Below are 19,465 nucleotides of genomic sequence, written 5' to 3' on the forward strand. Positions count from 1 at the left end.
GAATAGATCAAACCAAGACTCTCCCCACTGCAGAAAGAGACCATGCACCATGTCAGAGTTCAGACGCCATTTGTGATCCACCATGCACCGGCAGCTGAGTTCGTCCGCCCTGGCGTTCAGAGAACCTGCCAAGTGTTGAACCACCAAGGTAATGCCTTGATGTTCCAGCCTCCTGACAGAGACCACAACCCCACCCCGCCCTGTTTGTTGCAATACCATATGGCAGTGGTGTTGTTCGTGAACACATGCACTACTACAGACAGAGGGAAGGAATGTCTTCAATGCAAGGCGGATCGCCTGCAGCTCCTGAAGGTTGATATGGAGCCGGAACTCCGCCGGAGACCAGAGCCCTCTGATCTCTGCCTCTCCCATGTGGCCTCCCCATCCCAGGAGGGACGCATCCGTCACCAGTGTGTGCTCTGGTGGGGTAGGGAGAGGGATCTGCCACTGACCCAATCGAGATTCGTAAGCCACCACTGCAACTGTCGTGCAGCGCCCTCCGAGATATGGACGTGATCAGACAGGTTGCCCTGATGCTGTGCCAAATGAAACTTCAGGTCCCACTGCAGAGCCCGCATATGCCATCTGGCATGTGTCACCAGCAGTATGCAGGCAGGGGGATCATCCTGACTGAAACCCGGGATAGAGGCTGAAAGAGCGGAATCATAGGCTGAATATCGCGGACTCGCTGCTCGGGAGGATAAACCCGAAACAGCGTTGAATCCAGAACCGCTCCGATGAAGGGGAGCTTCTGAGAGGGACTCAGGTGAGACTTCGGAACATTGATTGAGACCCCAGCAAATGCAGGAGGTCGGCCGTAGTCTGGAGGTGGGTGACAACCGCCTGGGGCGAGCCCGCCTTCAACAGCCAGTCGTCGAGGTAGGGGAAGACTAACACCCCTGACCTGCGTAGATGAGCTGCGACCACCGCCATCACCTTTGTGAACACCCGAGGGGCACTGGTAAGGCCGAAGGGGAGCACAGCAAACTGAAAATGCTCCCGGCCTACTATGAACCACAGGTAGCGCCGATGGGCCGGCAGGACGGGAATGTGAAAATAAGCGTCCTGCAAGTCCAACACTACCATCCAGTCTCCAGGGTCCAGGGCAGCCAGGACCTGAGCCAGAGTCAGCATCCTGAACTTCTCCTTCCGAAGGAAGCGATTGACGTCTGGAAGGTCCAAGATGGGGCGCAGGCCCCCCTTGTCCTTCTTGGGGACCAGAAAGTAGTGGGAATAACAACCACTCCCTACTTCCTGACCAGGAACGCACTTGATGGCTCCCTTGGCCAGGAGGGCTGTGACTTCCTGACAGAGACGAGCCGAATGATCCCACGACATGCGGTGGTACCGAGGTGGCATGGCTGGAGGGGAGGACAGAAAGGGGAGCGAGTACCCTTGGCAGATTATCTGCAGCACCCATTTGTCCGATGTAATTTCACGCCAGTGGTCGAGGGGGTGGCGGACCCTGCCACCCACCGGCATGCTCCCTGAAGCTCGGATTAGGAAGACTTAGAGGCGGAAGCAGCGGAGGTGGACTGATCCGCGCGCTGGTTACCAGACCCACCCCTGCGGAATCCACGGCCGCGCTGAGGCTGGTTCTGCACAGGCTTGTTGGAGGAGCGTGCTTGGGTGCCCTTGCCCTGGCCACAAAAGGAACGAAATCCAGGCATCGCAGGGTTCATGGTGGAAAGACCCAAAGACTTGGCCGTGGCCCGAGAGTCTTTAAAGCGCTACATGGCATTGTCGGCCTTATCGCCAAAAAGGCGGGAGCCATCAAAGGGCATGTCCATGAGCGAGCTCTAGACATCGGGAGAGAACCCAGTTGAACGCAACCAGGCGTGGCGCCGCAACGCCACAGTCGTGGAAATCGCCCTGCCCAACGAATCAGTGGTGTCCAAACCATACCTGATGGCAAACTTCGCCGCATCCTTGCCTTCCGCAATCGCTTGGGAAAGGACAGCCTGGACCTCCTCAGAACACTGAGGCAAGACCTCGGCTACGGAATCCCACACTGCGTGGGAGTAACGGCCCAATAAGCAGGCAGTGTTAACCAACCGTAACCCCAAGCTGGCTGAGGAGAACAACCTCTTGCCATCTTGCCAAATTGGTCTAGCCTTTTAGAGTCCTTATCCGGCGGAGCAGTGGGAAAGGCACTCTGCGACGTCGAGGCCTGAATGACCAGGCTCTCAGGAGTGGGGTGAGTGGTCAAGAAGGCAGGATCGCCAGGCGGGGACGCCTAGCGATGTTTTTATCCACCGGTGTCCCCGAGGCCGGTCGCAACCAAGTGCCCAAGAGGACTTCGGTGTGTGCCTCATTGAAAGGGAGCAGCGGCTCCGAGCACCTCCGTAAGGAGGTTGGTCTTAAGGGCCACCGTAGGGAGGTTGAGATGGAGAGCCTCTGCAGCTCGCCACAGCACCACGGTGTAGGAAGCGCCCTCCTACATAGTAGGTGGAGGAGAGGCAAACCCCGGGTCAGAAGACACTTCAAGCTTGCCCGCATCTTTAAGGTCGTCCACCCAATCCTGCTCGGAGTCACACTGCCGGGCAAGAGGGTCCTCGGAGCCATCCCAGTCCTTGTCCTGCTCCAGAGTATAGGGAGCCGGAGAGGGGGCAAGTGGTGTCAGGAACGGCGCCAAAAACGGCGCCGGTCGGGGCTGTATCCCAATGCGGATCCAAGTCCAGAACAAAATGGTCCGAGAACCGGGGCAGGGGTGGGATGAACGGCACCCAGTGCAGCCGAGCCATGGGCGGCGCCGAGGCCGGAGATACTGCGCCTCGTGGTGCCGGAGCCGGCGGTGCAGAATCCTGTGGCGCTGGGGCTGGCGCCAATGGCGGAGCCGCCAGGCCTACAGGATCTGGACACGGGACCGCGGGGCCCGAAGGCGCGCCGACGGGAGCCCGTGGCCTAAAGAGGCGGTCCATGGCAGCAAGAAACTCTTGCATCTGTTCGGGAGTCGCTGACGGACTCTGGTATAGCGGGTAGGCCGCGGGACTCCCCGGCTCCTGAGGAACCGCAGGAGCCGAGCCCCTGTCCTCCTCGTCCGCCTCCGAGGAGCGACGGGGGGACGTCGGTCGCTTACCGGAATCCGATGGCGAAGACTTAGAGCCCGAGGAGCGACGGCTCCGGTCCCGCAGGTGGTCTTGTGAACGGCCCATAGACCCGGAGGGGCGTTGAGAGGAGTGCTGGACCTCCAGCAACTTCCGGCGCCACTCACGCAAGGCCTTCGGGGCCATGGCTCGACAGTCTCGTGAGTCATGGTCAGTCTCCAAGCAGTAAAGGCACACATCGTGGGGGTCTGTCACCGACATGTTACGGCGGCACGACCCACAAGACTTAAATCAGGGCATCCCTACGTGCACCAGGAGACAAGAGGAGGAGACAAAAAGTCTCAAAAAGTAGTCAAAAAATGACCGAGGTACGTGCTCAATCCGGATCTGCGCTTTTTGCGCGGAAAAAGAAAGAACAGACGTCAGCGCGCATGGGTGGTGCCTAAGTAGTCTCCGTGACATCATCTCGGCACTCACGACGCCAGTGACGAACGCATAGCTGCACAACGCCACCTACCGACGCTACTGCTACGCAAAACTTTCCAGATACAGTCTGGCGCCTAGGGAATATTCTAAGGTAAGGATTCTATCACTAACGTGTCTCTTTCAGATCCACACTACAACACTGTATTCCTTTTATGTATCTTTGTATATTATTTGTCTGGAGTATCTTCTCCGACTGGAATGCTAAAATGCCTTGATTGCATGGCTCCATAAGATATGTACATGTAAATAGGACTCAAGTTATTAAAAAGGAATGATCTTCTGTTTTGCTGGTGACGTCATCTTCTCTAGGAGAAGAAAGGTTTTCATCAGGCGGGAATATAAAACCTCCTAGGAACTGAATCCCTTACGATAGTACCAAGCAAGGTAAATGCATGAGACCCCAATATATAACAGTTTGTCAGGCACACCATCAACTTCCACCATTCATGGTGATCGGATGTGGCAATAGTTCAGGTATAACAGTGCTGCACGAGGGCCGCCACCTGGGCAAGGATCACGGAGAAGATCTGAGGTTGGGATTGAGACCAAAAGGCAGCACCCTTACTAGTGCTGCTAAATTTCCACAGTGAATCTGAAGTACCTCCATTGTTTGGCTAGGTCAAGCTTAGGGAAATAGCCACATTGAAGGTCCACTAGCACAACTATTACTTTTGCTGGAAAGCTGAAAGCACCTGAGCCAAAATCAGAATCTTGTTTTTCTCTAACGGAGGGGATTGGTTCAAGTCCTGTTTAAAGAGAAAGCAGTAATCTCTTCACTGTTACATACAAGGACATTGTGGAAATAATATCCCTGTCCCATTTGTGGGAGCAGAAAGAGTGCTATTTCTCTTACTGAGACGAACCATTAGTGCCACCGAGGTCAGATGCCGACTGGAGCAGTGGTGGGAGAGGAGGAGCACTGCTGTCCTTCACCACTCTGGGTCTAGTGGTATTGGCTGAAAGCCAGAACTGGCAGACCTAAACACTACAGAGATCTCCAGGGATTTAATTTGGGCCCCTCTAGAGGCACGGTTGCAGACTTGTTCCTCCCTCTGAATTGCTTTCTCTTTCAAAAATGTATTTCTTTGGAAAAATAGATAAATAGAGAATCTTTTGTAAGGATCTTGGTTTGACATAAATTTACTTTAATTAGCCCTGCTCTATGGGATGGCCCTGAAGCATACTCTCTCAAAGTGACCATGTAAAAATCTTTTTTTAGGATATATTTAAATAAATGCTATTTCACTGATTACTGTCTTATCTTTTCAATTCTGCTATTCAAAAACAGTGTTTAAAAAAGTTTGCTCTTTATTTTAGAAAGCGAAACTTTCTCTTTGAGATAATCTAGTGTTTTAGGGATACTGCCTACAGGTGGGGGTAACTCTCCGTTTATATTATTGACAGTCTGATGATGAAGAATAAAATGCACAAATCAAAAAACAATGATACAATTGAATATATACTGATACGTACTATGGGTCTTCTTCCTCTTTGATTTCTTCCCAGGTTCCGTAGGCAGTAGGCTTCCTTGCTATTCTGATGTTGGCTTCTACTGGTCCTGTGGTAGACGGCTGTTGGACATCTTCACTTGTTCCTAACGTGGCTTCAGTCTCTGTATCTCCATCTTTGGCTGCCTGCATTTTTATCTCCTCTTCTTCCTGGGGTGAAGACAGATTTCCGCGCAAATTACATAATAATTCATATAGAGTTAAACACATTTAATATCTTTTGCAAATATTTTTTTCATTAATCTACAAAATTAAATATTACATCAAAGATGATAGCAAGCTGGTACTCAAGAGACAGAGCAGAGCACAGTTAATCCGAAGGTTACTGGGTTTTTTTTTAATTGTGGGCCATTTGCTCTTTGTGGATTGAATGTTTTACCTTAGCCGCTATTTATCTATTTAGCAAATTTCAGTAACGCACCACTTACATTTCATGCAAATATGATGCGCCCTGAACTCGTCTCAGCTGTAAATGGATCTAGACATGAACCCCTAAATCGTTCAATCCTACCGAAAAAAAATTCTGACAGCTTAGGAAAGCTACAAGGGTTTGTCCACTGTAGGAAAACTCAAGGAAGGTTCCACATCTGTGAAACAGAGACCAAGGAGAGGGCACATTAGAGTTTGTTAAGTTTCACAAGTCCTATCGGAAAAACTCCAACAGAAAAGACAGCTGCCAATGGACTTCACCCATTGTCCTTGCAAGAAAGAAAACCAATGGTAACTCATATGTGAATCTGAGCGCATTAAACACCTGCATCATTACTGACAGCCACTCATTGCCAAAAATAAATGATACGATCACCCTTTTGGAAGAAGCTCCATCCTCTCTACCAAGATCTGAGAAATGTCTACAACCAAATTGAACTAGCTGATGAATTAAGAAGTCTCGCTGCTTTCATAAATCCCTTAGGCTTGTTTCAATACAAAAGGATGGCACTTAGTCTTGTGTCTGAAGTATCAGTATTTCACCTATTATCGAATATGGATAACTGTGTAAAATGCTTCCTGGCTGACATTTTAGCTTTTACAAAATGATACTGCAAAGCAATAAAACAGCCTACATAAAGTTTGCTCCTTGTTTTCTAAAATAGATCTGGTTCTATGTGCTGAGAAATGCAACTTGCTCAACACCAAAGTTGAGTATTTGAGACAATCAATATCTGCAAAAGGAGAAGTTTCCAAGGGTTCATTAGTCTAAGCAATCAAAAATGCTCCTGCGCCACACAAAGTTAATGTCCTCAGCAGGACTCCAGTATTACAGCATATTTGAGAAGAACTTTGTCACTGTCCTGAAGCCTCTGCATAAACTCTTAGGCAAAGGGGAGGAATTTGGGCGGAACCAGGAAGCATTAGCAATAGATCTCTGTGCTATTACTGTTGACCGCAGTTCATATGGATTGAAAGATATATTAAATCACCAATGAGTGAAAATCTTGTGTGGCAGCATTCAGAGGCAGGGCAATAACAGCACATCATGCAAAGTTAGACGCTGCCCGGACCCTAGCACTATTACCGGCCCACACAGATGGAAGCCAGAAGTGGGTATCAAATAATAACTTCCATGTAGGTCCAGATGCCATCTGTGGTACAATACATCATTAACAAACGAAGCAATGTCAGGTCATTAGGGTCTTCAGGATCAGCATAACACGATTCACCCTACGGCAAAAAGCAGGCTGTGGCAGATGCCACGTAACATCAAGGTGCTTATCGCATTCTTTAGAGGCTATCATGAAGTTAGAGGACTTACAAATGGAGATTACTGCCAGCCCCATTTCCTGCTGGCTCTCTAAGCCTTAAAGAAGAATATGGGGGAAAGTCAGGGATGGGGCCCTTAATGCTTCAACTTAGTCTCAACGGGTTTTTGGGATAGCCAGAAAGACTTAGAAAACACCCAGGGTGTGTTGATGCCCACCTATGATCTGACCTTCATTGTGTCCATCACTATTCTACCCTTCCCCACCCCGTTTTCCACATTTTGTATTGCCTTACGTTACACCCCCTCTTAATCATGATCTTTCTCCCTTAGGCATCCCACGTTTTAAATTATATTTGTTTATTTACATGCATGTTTTAAATATAAATACACAATAATTAATGTTGTTACTGACTGCAACATGATAATGGAGTCTGCTTGAATATATTCTGGTTTTTATGTACATTTTGAAATCTCTTTAAGTAATTGTTATTAAATAATGAAAAAGGTTTCATAGAAATTGATATCTTGAGTTCTCACTTTTTGTTTTTTAAATAAGCAATGTTTCACAAACAGGGTGTTATTAGAAAGAGAGGGGCTTTGTGCCAGGGATGAGAGGCTGGCGGTCATACAGAGCTATAATCATCTTCTAGTATTGAAGGGTGTGGGTGCTTGCAAAAGACTATCCTATTCTGCACAAAGGTCTGTGCCTCGAACATACAAGCCTTTTAGAGGTGTTTAAGTAGCTCTACTAGATAATGCTACTGATTTGTGTCATAACTAGCTAACAATGCTACAATGGTCTTAAGTCCCTTACTGTAAGATGGGTTGTATGTGACCTTTAAACCTCCAGTCTCCAATAACCTGAACAGTCACCAGCTGGTGGTCCGGACGTTACCACCGGTCATATAACCCTTTAAACTTGAACTTGAATTTTTTTTATTGTTTCAGTTAATTAAAACCATAACAATACATTTTATAAAAACGACTACTGCATTTAAAATTTCCTAATATATGGATACATTCTCTGTTAGTTCATCTAAAACATTCTGAGTCTAGTGCAAGAGTTTGTTATTTAAAACAATCGAGCAGTCCGTATGGCTTATAGTTCCAAGAGTTCTAGTAATATACTTAATTAAATTCAAAGGCGCCCTCTCGGTCATATAACCCCTTTCTAGTCAGTGTAAAGGAAAGACTACTTACTCAGCCACTCCAATGCCTTTACTCCTTCTCCTCTTTCCTATTCCTAACTATTGATAATGATCATCAAGGCGGCTTCAAAACCTGTAAAATAAAAAAGGAACCCAAAATCCCTAATGGCATATGTGTCCCTTCCCTTCTGAGTGGTCGACCACACTGCAGTCTCCTATCAAATGATGAAATAGTCAGAGAAGTAGAATGGTCATTGATAACAGGAAAGTCTGTAGACCAAGGGTTCAAGAGATACCAAGTAAGTACTGAAGTCTTATTCACTCATATTGTCAATTCCAATAGCAACTAAGCGGGAAGAATTATTCAGCAAAAGATTACGAATTGTTGTGAATGCACGGCAGTACGCCAGACTTCACAATCTTGCATTTGCGCCCCATTACTGAAACCTACATATTGAGCCTGAGCAAAAAGGAAATGAGCTTAGACATCAAGTAGGAGTGACTATCGGACGTTAAAGCATTGGGAAGTGCAGGAAATTATCCAACAAGTGCAGAATGGTGCGTGTCTTGGACAAACGTCCTTATGTAATACATACGAGCATGTGAAAGGACAATTATTGCCTCAGCTCAACTAGCACATGGTCAAAAAAAGAGAAATCATTGAGCATTTTTAGAATAACAGATGGATGGCTTAGCCCTTGTGAAAAACTAAGAATGGTTTAGAAACTGAAAGGCTCAGGAGCTCCAAGACCTGCCAAACTAGGATGGTTCTGAATCAAAAGCTGTATAACAGCACGAAATCATGAGTCCATATGAGTGATTTGTCAATATGAACAAAATAGTAATAAGATTTGTAGCAACCATTTGAATGACTTGTGAAGAATACTGTTTATATATTTCTCATGTTTGTGGATTCTTGACATCGTAATAGCTTTGTGAAGACACCCTGAAATAGAAATATTGCTCAGTAATGGCTATATAACCTATCATCAAAAAGTAAACAAACAATAGCTTTAACGAGATATGCAGCAGCCTACAAAGTAAATATGGAAGACTATCCTATCTGCATGCGCATTCCTTCAGATGCATTTTACAGGCTATTAGAATAAGGGTATGGTGGAAAGTGTAGTCTACCGCCTTAAATAAAGGATCAAAGAATAAAGGAAGTTAATGGACTTTCATTCTGAAGAGCTCAGAATACACCCTACTCAATTGCTTCCTCAGCAATATTCCAAAGCCCTTCAGGGAGGACCAGCCTTGGCAGTTCGGGCTGGACTGTTCCTGTGAGGAGCACCGTGAGCAAAAGTACGAAGGGATGGAGTGCTACCCCGGGCTACTGCCAGTGGTTAGACTTACTGCAAGCATTGGTGGAATGGGCCAAATCCAAGAGCTGAAACATTTCAATACTTTATCTGAAAAAGAAAAGCACTCAGCGGCGGAGGTGACTGGATCTATATCGGGGTGGGAGCACCTGGCTGGAAGGAAGTGGGCAAAGAAATTCATATGGCCATCCAGTAACACCGGGGAGGCTTTTCCAAGGCTATGAATCCAATGGAGTGCAATACTGGTTAAGCAATAAGGTAACCCACGGGCATCAGTGTGATTGCATGATGCCACGATATTTGTAGCAAAGTGATAGCTTGATATCAGAACTGGCCCTGGAATTCTCTAGAAAGTTATGTGGAGAACTTGATAGGACACTTGACAAAAAATAGAAGGAATAAGCGGGGAAGTTGTTAGAGGAAGGTCGGGACTAGAGTAAAGTGCCATTGTGTGCAGGTAGATAACCTGGTCCTGGAATGATAGGGCTAGAACAAGGATAAAAAGGCACAAAGAGAGGGCCTGACCAAAAGGTTGATACTTTGGAGATTCATGACAATGATACTGTGGATTGGCCAACAAAAAATCATAATGGAAAAAAACCTTCCAATAATTAATCTGTCAAATAGACCATTAGATAATGAAGAAGATACTAAGAGCAAAGGTCTTATATTCTCTTTTTTTCTCCCAAATCCACATTAGAGGTATACTGCCATTTTTCAATTTTCTAATATTCAATCTGTGCCAATCCAGGCCTCTTCAAAGAATACGAATAATGCAAAAGTTCATCTCAAGCAGTCTTTTATTTCGCGTAAAAACCCAATGCATTTCGGGCTATATGCCCTACTTCGGGGGTTACTACAATTAAAATGAACACAAGAGTTAATGCTACAAATCATAAGTAATTGTGTCATCTGCGACATGATTTCATTAATGTATCTTTTTAAAAAAAAGAAAACATATCATTTTAGTACATTGCATCGACCATCTGACAACTGTAGTGGGTTGAAATGGGCTGTGGGAGGTTTGTTGGATTACGGCCGGGGTGGGAAGGACTGTTGTGTGGTAGAGTTAAAACAGAGGATGATGCAATGTACTAAAATGAAATGTTTTCTTTTTTTTTTAAAGATACATTAATGAAATCATGTTGCAGATGACACAATTACTTATGATTTGTAGCATTAACTCTTGTGTTAATTTTTATTGTAGTAACCCGCGAAGAAGGGCATATAGCCCGAAATGCATTGGGTTTTTACGCAAAATAAAAGACTGCTTGAGATGAACTTTTGCATTATTCGTATTCTTTGAAGAGGCCTGGATTGGCACAGATTGAATATTAGAAAATTGAAAAATGGCAGTATACCTCTGATGTGGATTTGGAAGAAAAAAAAGAGAAATATGTGTTTAAAGAAGATTAAAGAGTATTGTTAAATGATGGAACACTTGAGAATGGATTAAAGAACATTTTGAATAAACATGCACGCCAGCGGCGGCATGAAGCTGTGCGAGAGGTTTTGGGGCTCTGGAGTCCCATCCTACATAAAGTTCACTATTGACTTATGGCAGTTGGGCATGCCTATCACCTTTCTGCACGCAATTATACGAAGGAGAGACTTAAAAAATGAGGAATAAGAAAAGCAGACAAAGAGGTGTGCACCCCTACATCATTAAAAAATGTTCATAACTATAGATCACCTTAGTAGCCATTTTCCAAAACTCAGACCATCAATACACAGAGACGGCCAACTGATGAAGACCTCACCAGCAATCCTTTGATTCTTAGAGAGTTAGTCACATTTCATAGACCCACATCACCACCACTGGGTGAAGTAACCAACCAGTGGCAGTGATGTGGGCCAAGATAGGTACATTAATTATATTAGTAGAACACTCGTACGAGTCTGCACAGGGAGCAAAGTTTAGAGAGTGCTCAAATGCAGACTAAACACCAGAATTCATCCTAGACCCACCCTCACCTTCACCAGCGTCTTCACATGAAACAGCAGACTCCAAGTGACAACAGCTACAATGATGTCTTGCTTGTTTTTATCTTGCATGTATACATCTTAGGTACATGAACTGTACAGTCAACCAGCTTAGGGTTAAACCCAAACCTTCCCTTGAAGGTCACTGTACTGCACATGTGCACTGTGCATGAGAGCACTCAGAGCACTCCGACACATGCACGAACTGTGTACGTGTCCATGGGAGCTAAAGTGGAGGAGCCCAGGCCAGAGTTTGTATTTGGGCTGGATCAGCCAAGGAGAGCTCCCATCCGAGGGTACTGTGGAGCTGTCCATGCCTGGGTGGAGATCAGAGTCCCACAACAGAAGATTATTGATTCCAAGCATAAGGAGACCCAGGGGAGAGAGCCCTGGTCCATACACAATGTTCACGGATGTAATCACACTGCAGTCACAAGGTAAAGGTTGTCAAAATAAATTAAGTCCACAAACTGGGTCATTAGTATCCCAACCCGATACTATTAGAAAACAGGAACAAAACAGCCAGACTCATAATATATATAATGAGTTATCTTTGTGGAATCTCGTGTTTGTAGCTTTACATTGCAACCCTACGCATTTTAGCATTCTGCATTTAACAACAAGTGAATGGCGCTTCACCTTCATATTTAAGCGTCAGGAAAATATGGTCACGATTACCTTGGGGCAGAAGCAACCGCTGGAGTCGAGAAGAAAGACTTTTCAGGTATGTGGAAAGAATGCGGACCACTAGAGCTCGCAGCGGGCAGTCAACAAAAACGCAAGGATATTTATTTTAGACTCTGGGCAACATCGGCACGCTCTTCTATTTTATTTTTTTACTGAAAGGGACTTTGTAAGAAAACAGCAGCGGCGAGGTTCAGATTTAACCTTAACCTTGAGCCCCTAGAAGGATGCATCAGTCCACAGGGCTATACGAACTACATGGTGACTTCCTTGACGAACGCATATAGAGCACTATTCCAACAAGCATTGGCCGCAAAATTAAATAATAATAAAAAAAAAAAACTACACTTAAAAATTCCGCTAGAAAAACAAACCTTTGTGGTGGGCAGATTTAAAGAGTCGGTTGTGTTGTTTAAAGGCAATGCTCTCCGGGTTAATACTGGGAACTCTCCAGGGTTCCCTACGTCTGCTCTACATAAATATATATATATATACATATATATATATATATATATACGTATGAAACTATACATAACAAGACAACGCTTAATAAGGCGCAATGTAGCCATCAAGTGGTTTTGGTGACATCACAAACCACGGAAAGTCATTTGCACAAACCGCCGGAACACTAAAATCGCAATATACGATATTACATATTACCTGGTGCATATTACTTATATTACAGTTTTATTTGTTGCCTTTTGCATGGAAAAGATGATTTTTCAAACATCGAAGCATTCACTGAAAAGAGTGCTCTTAGTAATAGGAAAAGAATACATTTAAACATGCGGTCACACATGTAAGATTTGCGATAAAACACGTTTTGCTTTATTTAAATAAACATTGTCTGTAGAAGTTGGGTTTTTGAAGCTGCTTCCTGTAAGATTGGGCTAACAAAGAGCCCTGGCTAGGATTAGAAGGGTCTGCCTTGGTTTGCCTTTCACAGCAGTTGTAATTAAACAAGTTGCAATAGCAAAGCTCTGCAGGGCGGGGGCACTGTCTAGACCTAGACATCCATGAGACGAGGGAGTAAAGCTAGGTGCGAACAGGCCTCCCTACTGGAAGAAGCCGATCTTTCACAGTCATTTTTTTTAAAACAATTTTTATTATTTTCTGAACATTTACAAAGTACCAGTGCATCCACTTCCAATCATTCCCTCCCCACCTCCCTCAACCCCCGTCCTTGCCCATCTTTCACAGTCATGATGTCATTTCCGTGAAATATGGAGAAAAAAATTCCAATGGTATGACGTCATCACAGTGAAACAGGAGTTGGGAGACCAGTGTCTTTTTCAGCAATCAAAACCCCGCATTACTGGTCCAAAGTTGTGTAGACACGTATTAGGGGGGCCTGCCAATGAGAGCAGGGGGACAGAGAGGGGTTCCAATCCTGCCCTTTGTGTTTCAAACAATCCGTTCAAAACAGAATTCCACAAAATGTTGATGGCAGATAAAGCCTGGGCGTGAGGTGGGTGCACACGTTAAACACTCGCTGCTGACATCTGTGGGCCAGAAGTTTAAATCCTGACAGAGCAACTCGTCTTTTAACCCTTCCAATTCTGGTAAGCACTAACTATTACACTGGGTAATTGAATGCTTCTATTTTACAGACCTTATGCGCAAGGGACAAGTCCTAAAACAAGTTAGACAATGCACTCATTGAGCCTGCCTCGCGCCTACAAGAAGGGGGGGATCACAGGGCAACAGCAGACGGAGGGACGGGGAGGGGGCTGGGAGGAGAGGCGGTGCTGAGAGGAAACCAAAGAAAGGTGAGAAAAGGGAGAGCAGGAAAAAGAAAGCGGTGCGAGTGGGAAGCTTCACAGCTTCACACTGAAGAGTAGGGGGAGGGAGAGGAGAAGGAGTTGGGAGGGAAAGCAAAACGATTACAGGAGAGCAGCTGCGATAGGAAGGGACGCACTTAATGAGCCATGACGGCTTAATGAGATTAGAAAGGCAGATGGAAACTGTGCGCGTTCACGTGCACATGCACTGCATGCTGTAGCCGGCGCATTTTTTGGGTAGCACTTTTTAAAGCCCTCTTTACTTAAGGTCACGCAAGACCAGCGCTGGGTCACGCGAGACCTATAAAGGAGACAATTATAGGTTTAATTAATGAGGATACAATTGTAGTATGTGAAGAAGAAAAAGATTGGAACGTTGTGATTATGAATAAGGTTGATTAGGATTATAATAACAGAATCTTGAGGTAGTTGTTGAATGCTCAAAGCTTAGAGAAACGGCGTTCCAGTACAATTCATTTAATAGTCCAATAGAACAATAAGCAATTGGCAAAATGGAAGGAGAATGGCTTATCAGAAAAAGAATATATGTTTTGGAAAGTTCATTCTTGTATATATTCTATCAAAGGCGCACAAAGCAGGAGTGCTTCCACCAGGAAGGCCTATGATTTCGGGGTATGGGAGGCACACTGAAAATATGGCCCATTACATTGATATATTTTTACAACCATTTGTATATAATCTACCCTCTTTTGTACAGGACAGTGAATTCATTCTTAACAAACTGGACGATATACAATGGCACCAAGACATGAAAATAACATCATAGCCTGCCAAAGGATGCCTCGGAAATTGACTGCCCCAGCGACCGTTAAGGAAAGGAGCCACCCATCCAGAACTGTGAGCTCCACCCAGATGACTTGCCATACAGCATCAGTTCCAGTGGCCCCTAAAGCACTTGGTGAATCAAATTGTCAGTCCATGGAAGTAATCATACCATGAACAACGACAGCTGGCAGCCTCAACACCTCCGGACCCTTCACACTACACTTGCAATACGAACATCTAGACTCCCACGCTGGAAGTGCGAGCATCAGCAATGGGCTAGAGAATCATCTCCAGGACACAACACTCAGCCCAAATTATATCTCGAGAGGTAGGAAAGATATACTTAACAGAGCAAATATTCTTTGCTTACTACAACATGTTCCAACATTAAGGCACATAAAATCAGAACACATAGCCAGAACTAGTTTTGCTGCAAACACGCCTGGAACCGAAACAACAATAATGTCATGCATCGATCCCCCCATTAACTATGAGTAATGCATGCACCTGTACCAACTAACTAATGTGGCAGGGTTAAAACAAATCACCTATAATACAGACTCCCTAAACTTCCCCAAGACAGAATGTAATTGCTATTCAAGAAACCTGGAGTCAGAGCTCACTGCCATTAGACGGATATTAGAAAGTGTTCCAACCAGCAGAAAAAAACACAGCTTACATGGAAGGCCATCAGGGGGTTTGGTTACTTACATATCGACTGTCTTAAATGTTGAAGTAAACATAATTGAACAAAACTCGATATTCCAAGCACTAACCATGGATGGTGTCCAAATGGGTCAATCATTTAAGCCAATTATCATACTAAACATCCACTTGAATCTATCCAAAACACCCACAGATGGAATAATAAATGCCTTGAGTGAGACATCGGAGGACATATTATGTAGATGTCAACACATGAGATTCTACTCATGGGCGACTTCAATTTGAAACATCTGGCACAAAGGAACTCGCATCCAAAGTGATCACTTCCCATAAGCAGCGTGCTTTGATGCTACATATAGAGAAGGGATAAGTTGACCAACAATCAGCAGCCCTAATGGGGAATAAAAATCCAAAGTATTGAAGAGAATAAAATGGAGCAAATTAACAGAAGGGCAGCTTAAACGTTGGCAAACTTACTCAGATCAAACCTCAACCCAGCAAAGCTCCAGAACGACCAATAATTTCATAGGTAGATGGTCAGGTACAATAAGTTCCATGCAAGTGACACTAGCGGGCAAAGGTTGAAACTCTGCATCTAAACATGCACACCTCCGTAGCAGCATGGGCAGAAAACCCCGGAACAATCAAGAGCTTAAAAATACCAAAGCAGCCTTAAGGAAAATCAATAAGGCAAGACAAAAATAATGAACAAAAATAAAACCTACTCTAATTAAAAACAGAGGCTGTACAGGAAGAGTCTCTGGGACTCAAAGTAAAGATACTATGATGGAGGATGGCTTAAACTATACACACCAATGGGGAGTAGATATCAGTTTAATAAATAAAGTACAAGTAAAAACAAAGGATTCCCTAGGACATCACAATACCCAGATCAAATACACACACAAAATATATATCACTCTGTTCATCAACAATAGAAAGAGAAGAATGAGAAGGTAGAAGCCCAAACAAGAAACTCAGCAAAAAATCACCAAAGTAGATCAATACAAAATTTATAAAAACCTTTGGTTTTACATAAATCATTAGCATGTATGCACAGTAAATTTATACAATACAAAAGTATATCCCAATGAAAATACACAATCATATGCATTCACATTCACTAATATGCTATTTCAATAGAAGAACAATATTGCCACAAGATAAAAATGCACCAGACCCCGAGAGAGAAACATTAGACACTGAAATCAGTCATAGTACTAAACACATTTGTCAAGAAAAAACGTTGACTGGCGCTTAGGACCCATTCCACAATTAGTAGCTATTGAGCCAGTCAAACACCGAATTGTGTACACAGTTGCGTCGACGGGTTTCTATGGTAATCTTACATTAAAACAATCTTTTTCAAGACACTGATAATTCCCTTGTTGTAATGATTCCGGGAAAACTGTACGTCGTTCTTTGAAAGAAGACTCGCTGAGAGCTACGGGAAGTAGTCACGGCATTGGACCGCACACGAGGCCCAAATTATGAAGGGCGGCATTCCTCAAGTTTGAACAATATTGAAGAATACGCGCCCTTACCTGCCAAGAGAGGCTAGTTACAACAAGGAAAATATACCATAGTCTCCGGTATATTTGGGAATTAGTTCGACGTACAATTTCCCCAGAATTATTACAACAAGGGAATAATCAGTGTCTTGAAAAAGTTGGTTTTAATTTAAGATTACCATCGAAACGCGTTGACGCAACTGTGTACACAATTCGGTGTTTGACTGGCTCAATAGATACTAATTGTGGAACGGGTATTAAGCGCCAGTCAACATTTTTTCTTGACAAATGTGTTTACTATGACAGATTTCAGTGTCTAATGTTTCTCTCTCGGGTCTGGTGAATTTTTATCTTGTGGCAATATTGTTCTTCTATTGAAATAGCATATTAGTGTATGCATATGATTGTGTGTTTTCATAGGGATATACTTTTTTATAGTATAAATTGACTGTGCACGTATGCAAATAATTATATGTAAAACAAAATGCTTTTATGCAGATACTTTTAATACACTTTGTATTGATCTACTTTGATGATTTTTTGCTGAGTTTCTTGTTTGGGCTTCTACCTTCTCATTCTTCTCTTTCAATTGTTGATGAACAGAGTGATATATATATTTTACGTGCAAATTATTTGATCTGGGTATTGTGATGTCCTAGGGAAACCTTTGTTTTTACTTGTTAACGAGTATACTATTTCACTTTTGAGTGGATAAGGGGTCCCTCTCTGTGTCATACAGCATTAATAAAAAAAGTACTCCAGGCAATTCGTGAAAATGCTGCTCCATTCCCTAATAGCCTGCCTGGCTCTCTGTTTAAATATGATATTGAATTTTGGACTAAGCACCTAACACCATTGTTCCATGAACCTTACATGTAGCTCAAAAGGTATATATAAGCAAAGGTATTAAACAAGGCTGTTTTTCAGCCCCATTACTGTTTAACATTACTGTTTAACCTTTACACAGCAGATTTGGGGATTGAAATCGTAAGGGTGAAGTCCTCATAGGACACGAACGTAGCCCTTTAGTATCCTAGGAGGGGAGGAAGACTTCAAGCTGTTTCTGCTGTTGTAGGGTAGATTTATAGACTTCCCTAGATTTCATGGCATGTTGTATTACATTATTTTAAATAGTGTGAATGATTTATGGACGATACGATCTTAATGAGGGCTGCCTGAACCCTGTGCCTGTTTAATATCGCATCAGAGTTATGAACTAGGTTTTATTTGCTCGGACGATGATGATACTGTTGATGATTTTAATTAATCAAACAATAAAACTTTTGACTGACTAACTGACAATGAATGGTAATAAAGGAGAAGGTATTTTGTGACATTTGGCGAAACTAGTTTGTATACCTGTATCACGAGATGGAGCATGGCATTCTGACATTAAGTCACTTTTTATTAACCGGTAGGACAAATTATTATGCCCATACAGAAACGTTACTAGATTTGAATACAAATATATCGACAAAGAATGAATTGTTGCATGATGGGTCCTTGTTTAGACAAAAACAGAGAACTGTGAGGGGTTCTGGGTTTACTCCCTACTAATGACAATCTTTTCGAGAAAGCATACCTGGGGCTCAGGGGCCAAACCATGAGCATATCCTGTTTTTGGCAGGTTTATAGAGGACAGTTGTCATCTGGACTGGAAGTGAAAATAGTCTGAAAAAACTGAAAATGTGTTATATTCTAAACCAAAATGTATACAATGTACATCTACCAATGAGATACAGCACAGACTTTGGAGTATCTTGACTTGTTGACTATATATATAGATAATAGACAAGTTCAGAGGTGCACATACCATAAAGAAACGGCGTGCAACAATATACTACATGCAAGCAGTGCCCACCTGCACTCTTCAGCTACTGCCACCCCATATGGTCAAATGGTGAGGGCAAGACGTAGCTGTAGTCCAGAGGCTGATTTCTTGCAAAACGTAAATGACGTTAGGAAAATCTGTAGGGCCAGATGGTATGTTGAAAAATGCCTGCGATTGTGCCTTTTTTCTCGCCATCCACCCCCAATTCCCCTCCCCCCACAAGAACGTTTCCAGGAAGGACCCTTAGATAATTTGCCTCTGTTTTAGTTTTGTGAAGATTTGCCAAGCAGCACCAAAGTTATTAGCAAACCGACGGCCACTAGGTATCAAAATAAAAGATATACATACATATCTATTTCCACCAATTACATTTTACTATGTGTTATAGACCCGTAGCATTATTTTTTTCTTTTACTAGGGAGTTTGTCAGGCTATGCACTACATCTACCTTTTAAATAAACGGGAATAAATCACAAACATTTCCACAGACATGAGGCACAGCTAAACCAAAGCTAGAATCTCCGGAGAATGCTCGAGGATTCAGTTAAGATACCTAGCAATGAATATACTACCACGATTTGGATGTAATTCTCTGTAAGACTCTACGGTCCGGTGATGGCTAGGATAGATACAGGAATCAGTTGAAATCTGCATAAATTACCTTGACACTATCAATGGCGGACACAGTGGCCTATATCAAAATTATCCTTTCAAGGCTGCTGTGCCCTATTCTTGCTACTCCAGTTTAAACCTGGGCATAGTTCGCGTAGTAGCACTACGCATAGCTATGCGAAGAGCACTTCGCACTACGCGAGCTACGCGAACTGCATAGTGCACAGTGCCAAAAACGTGTCCGTACTATGCAATCAGTGCAAACCGCATCTTGCACAGTGCAAGCAGGCGTTTTCTGCTACTCGAGTAGATTTCTACTCGAGCGGCAGCTTTCTCAACGCAGACTGGTAGTTTCTCATCGCGAGCGGTTGCAAGCATACGCGACCATTCGCAATGAG

The 19,465-nt window shown here is 43.8% G+C and overlaps 1 protein-coding gene across 2 annotated transcripts in view; it reads right to left on the reverse strand.

Moving 5' to 3' along the window:
* The window catches only part of WBP4 (WW domain binding protein 4), a 218,061-nt gene that overhangs the window by 32,224 nt on the left and 166,372 nt on the right, over positions 1-19,465 (reverse strand). Inside the window, exon 9 of one of the 2 annotated variants that reach the window (XM_078657391.1) lies at positions 5,007-5,191. In XM_078657391.1, the coding sequence (XP_078513517.1) occupies positions 5,007-5,191 (185 nt within the window). The remainder of the gene's footprint in view (positions 1-5,006; positions 5,192-19,465) is intronic. The other variant, XM_078657392.1, reaches the window with a different exon arrangement.

Source organism: Lissotriton helveticus, chromosome 8 (assembly GCF_964261635.1).
Source record: "Lissotriton helveticus chromosome 8, aLisHel1.1, whole genome shotgun sequence".
Taxonomy (NCBI): domain Eukaryota; kingdom Metazoa; phylum Chordata; class Amphibia; order Caudata; family Salamandridae; genus Lissotriton; species Lissotriton helveticus.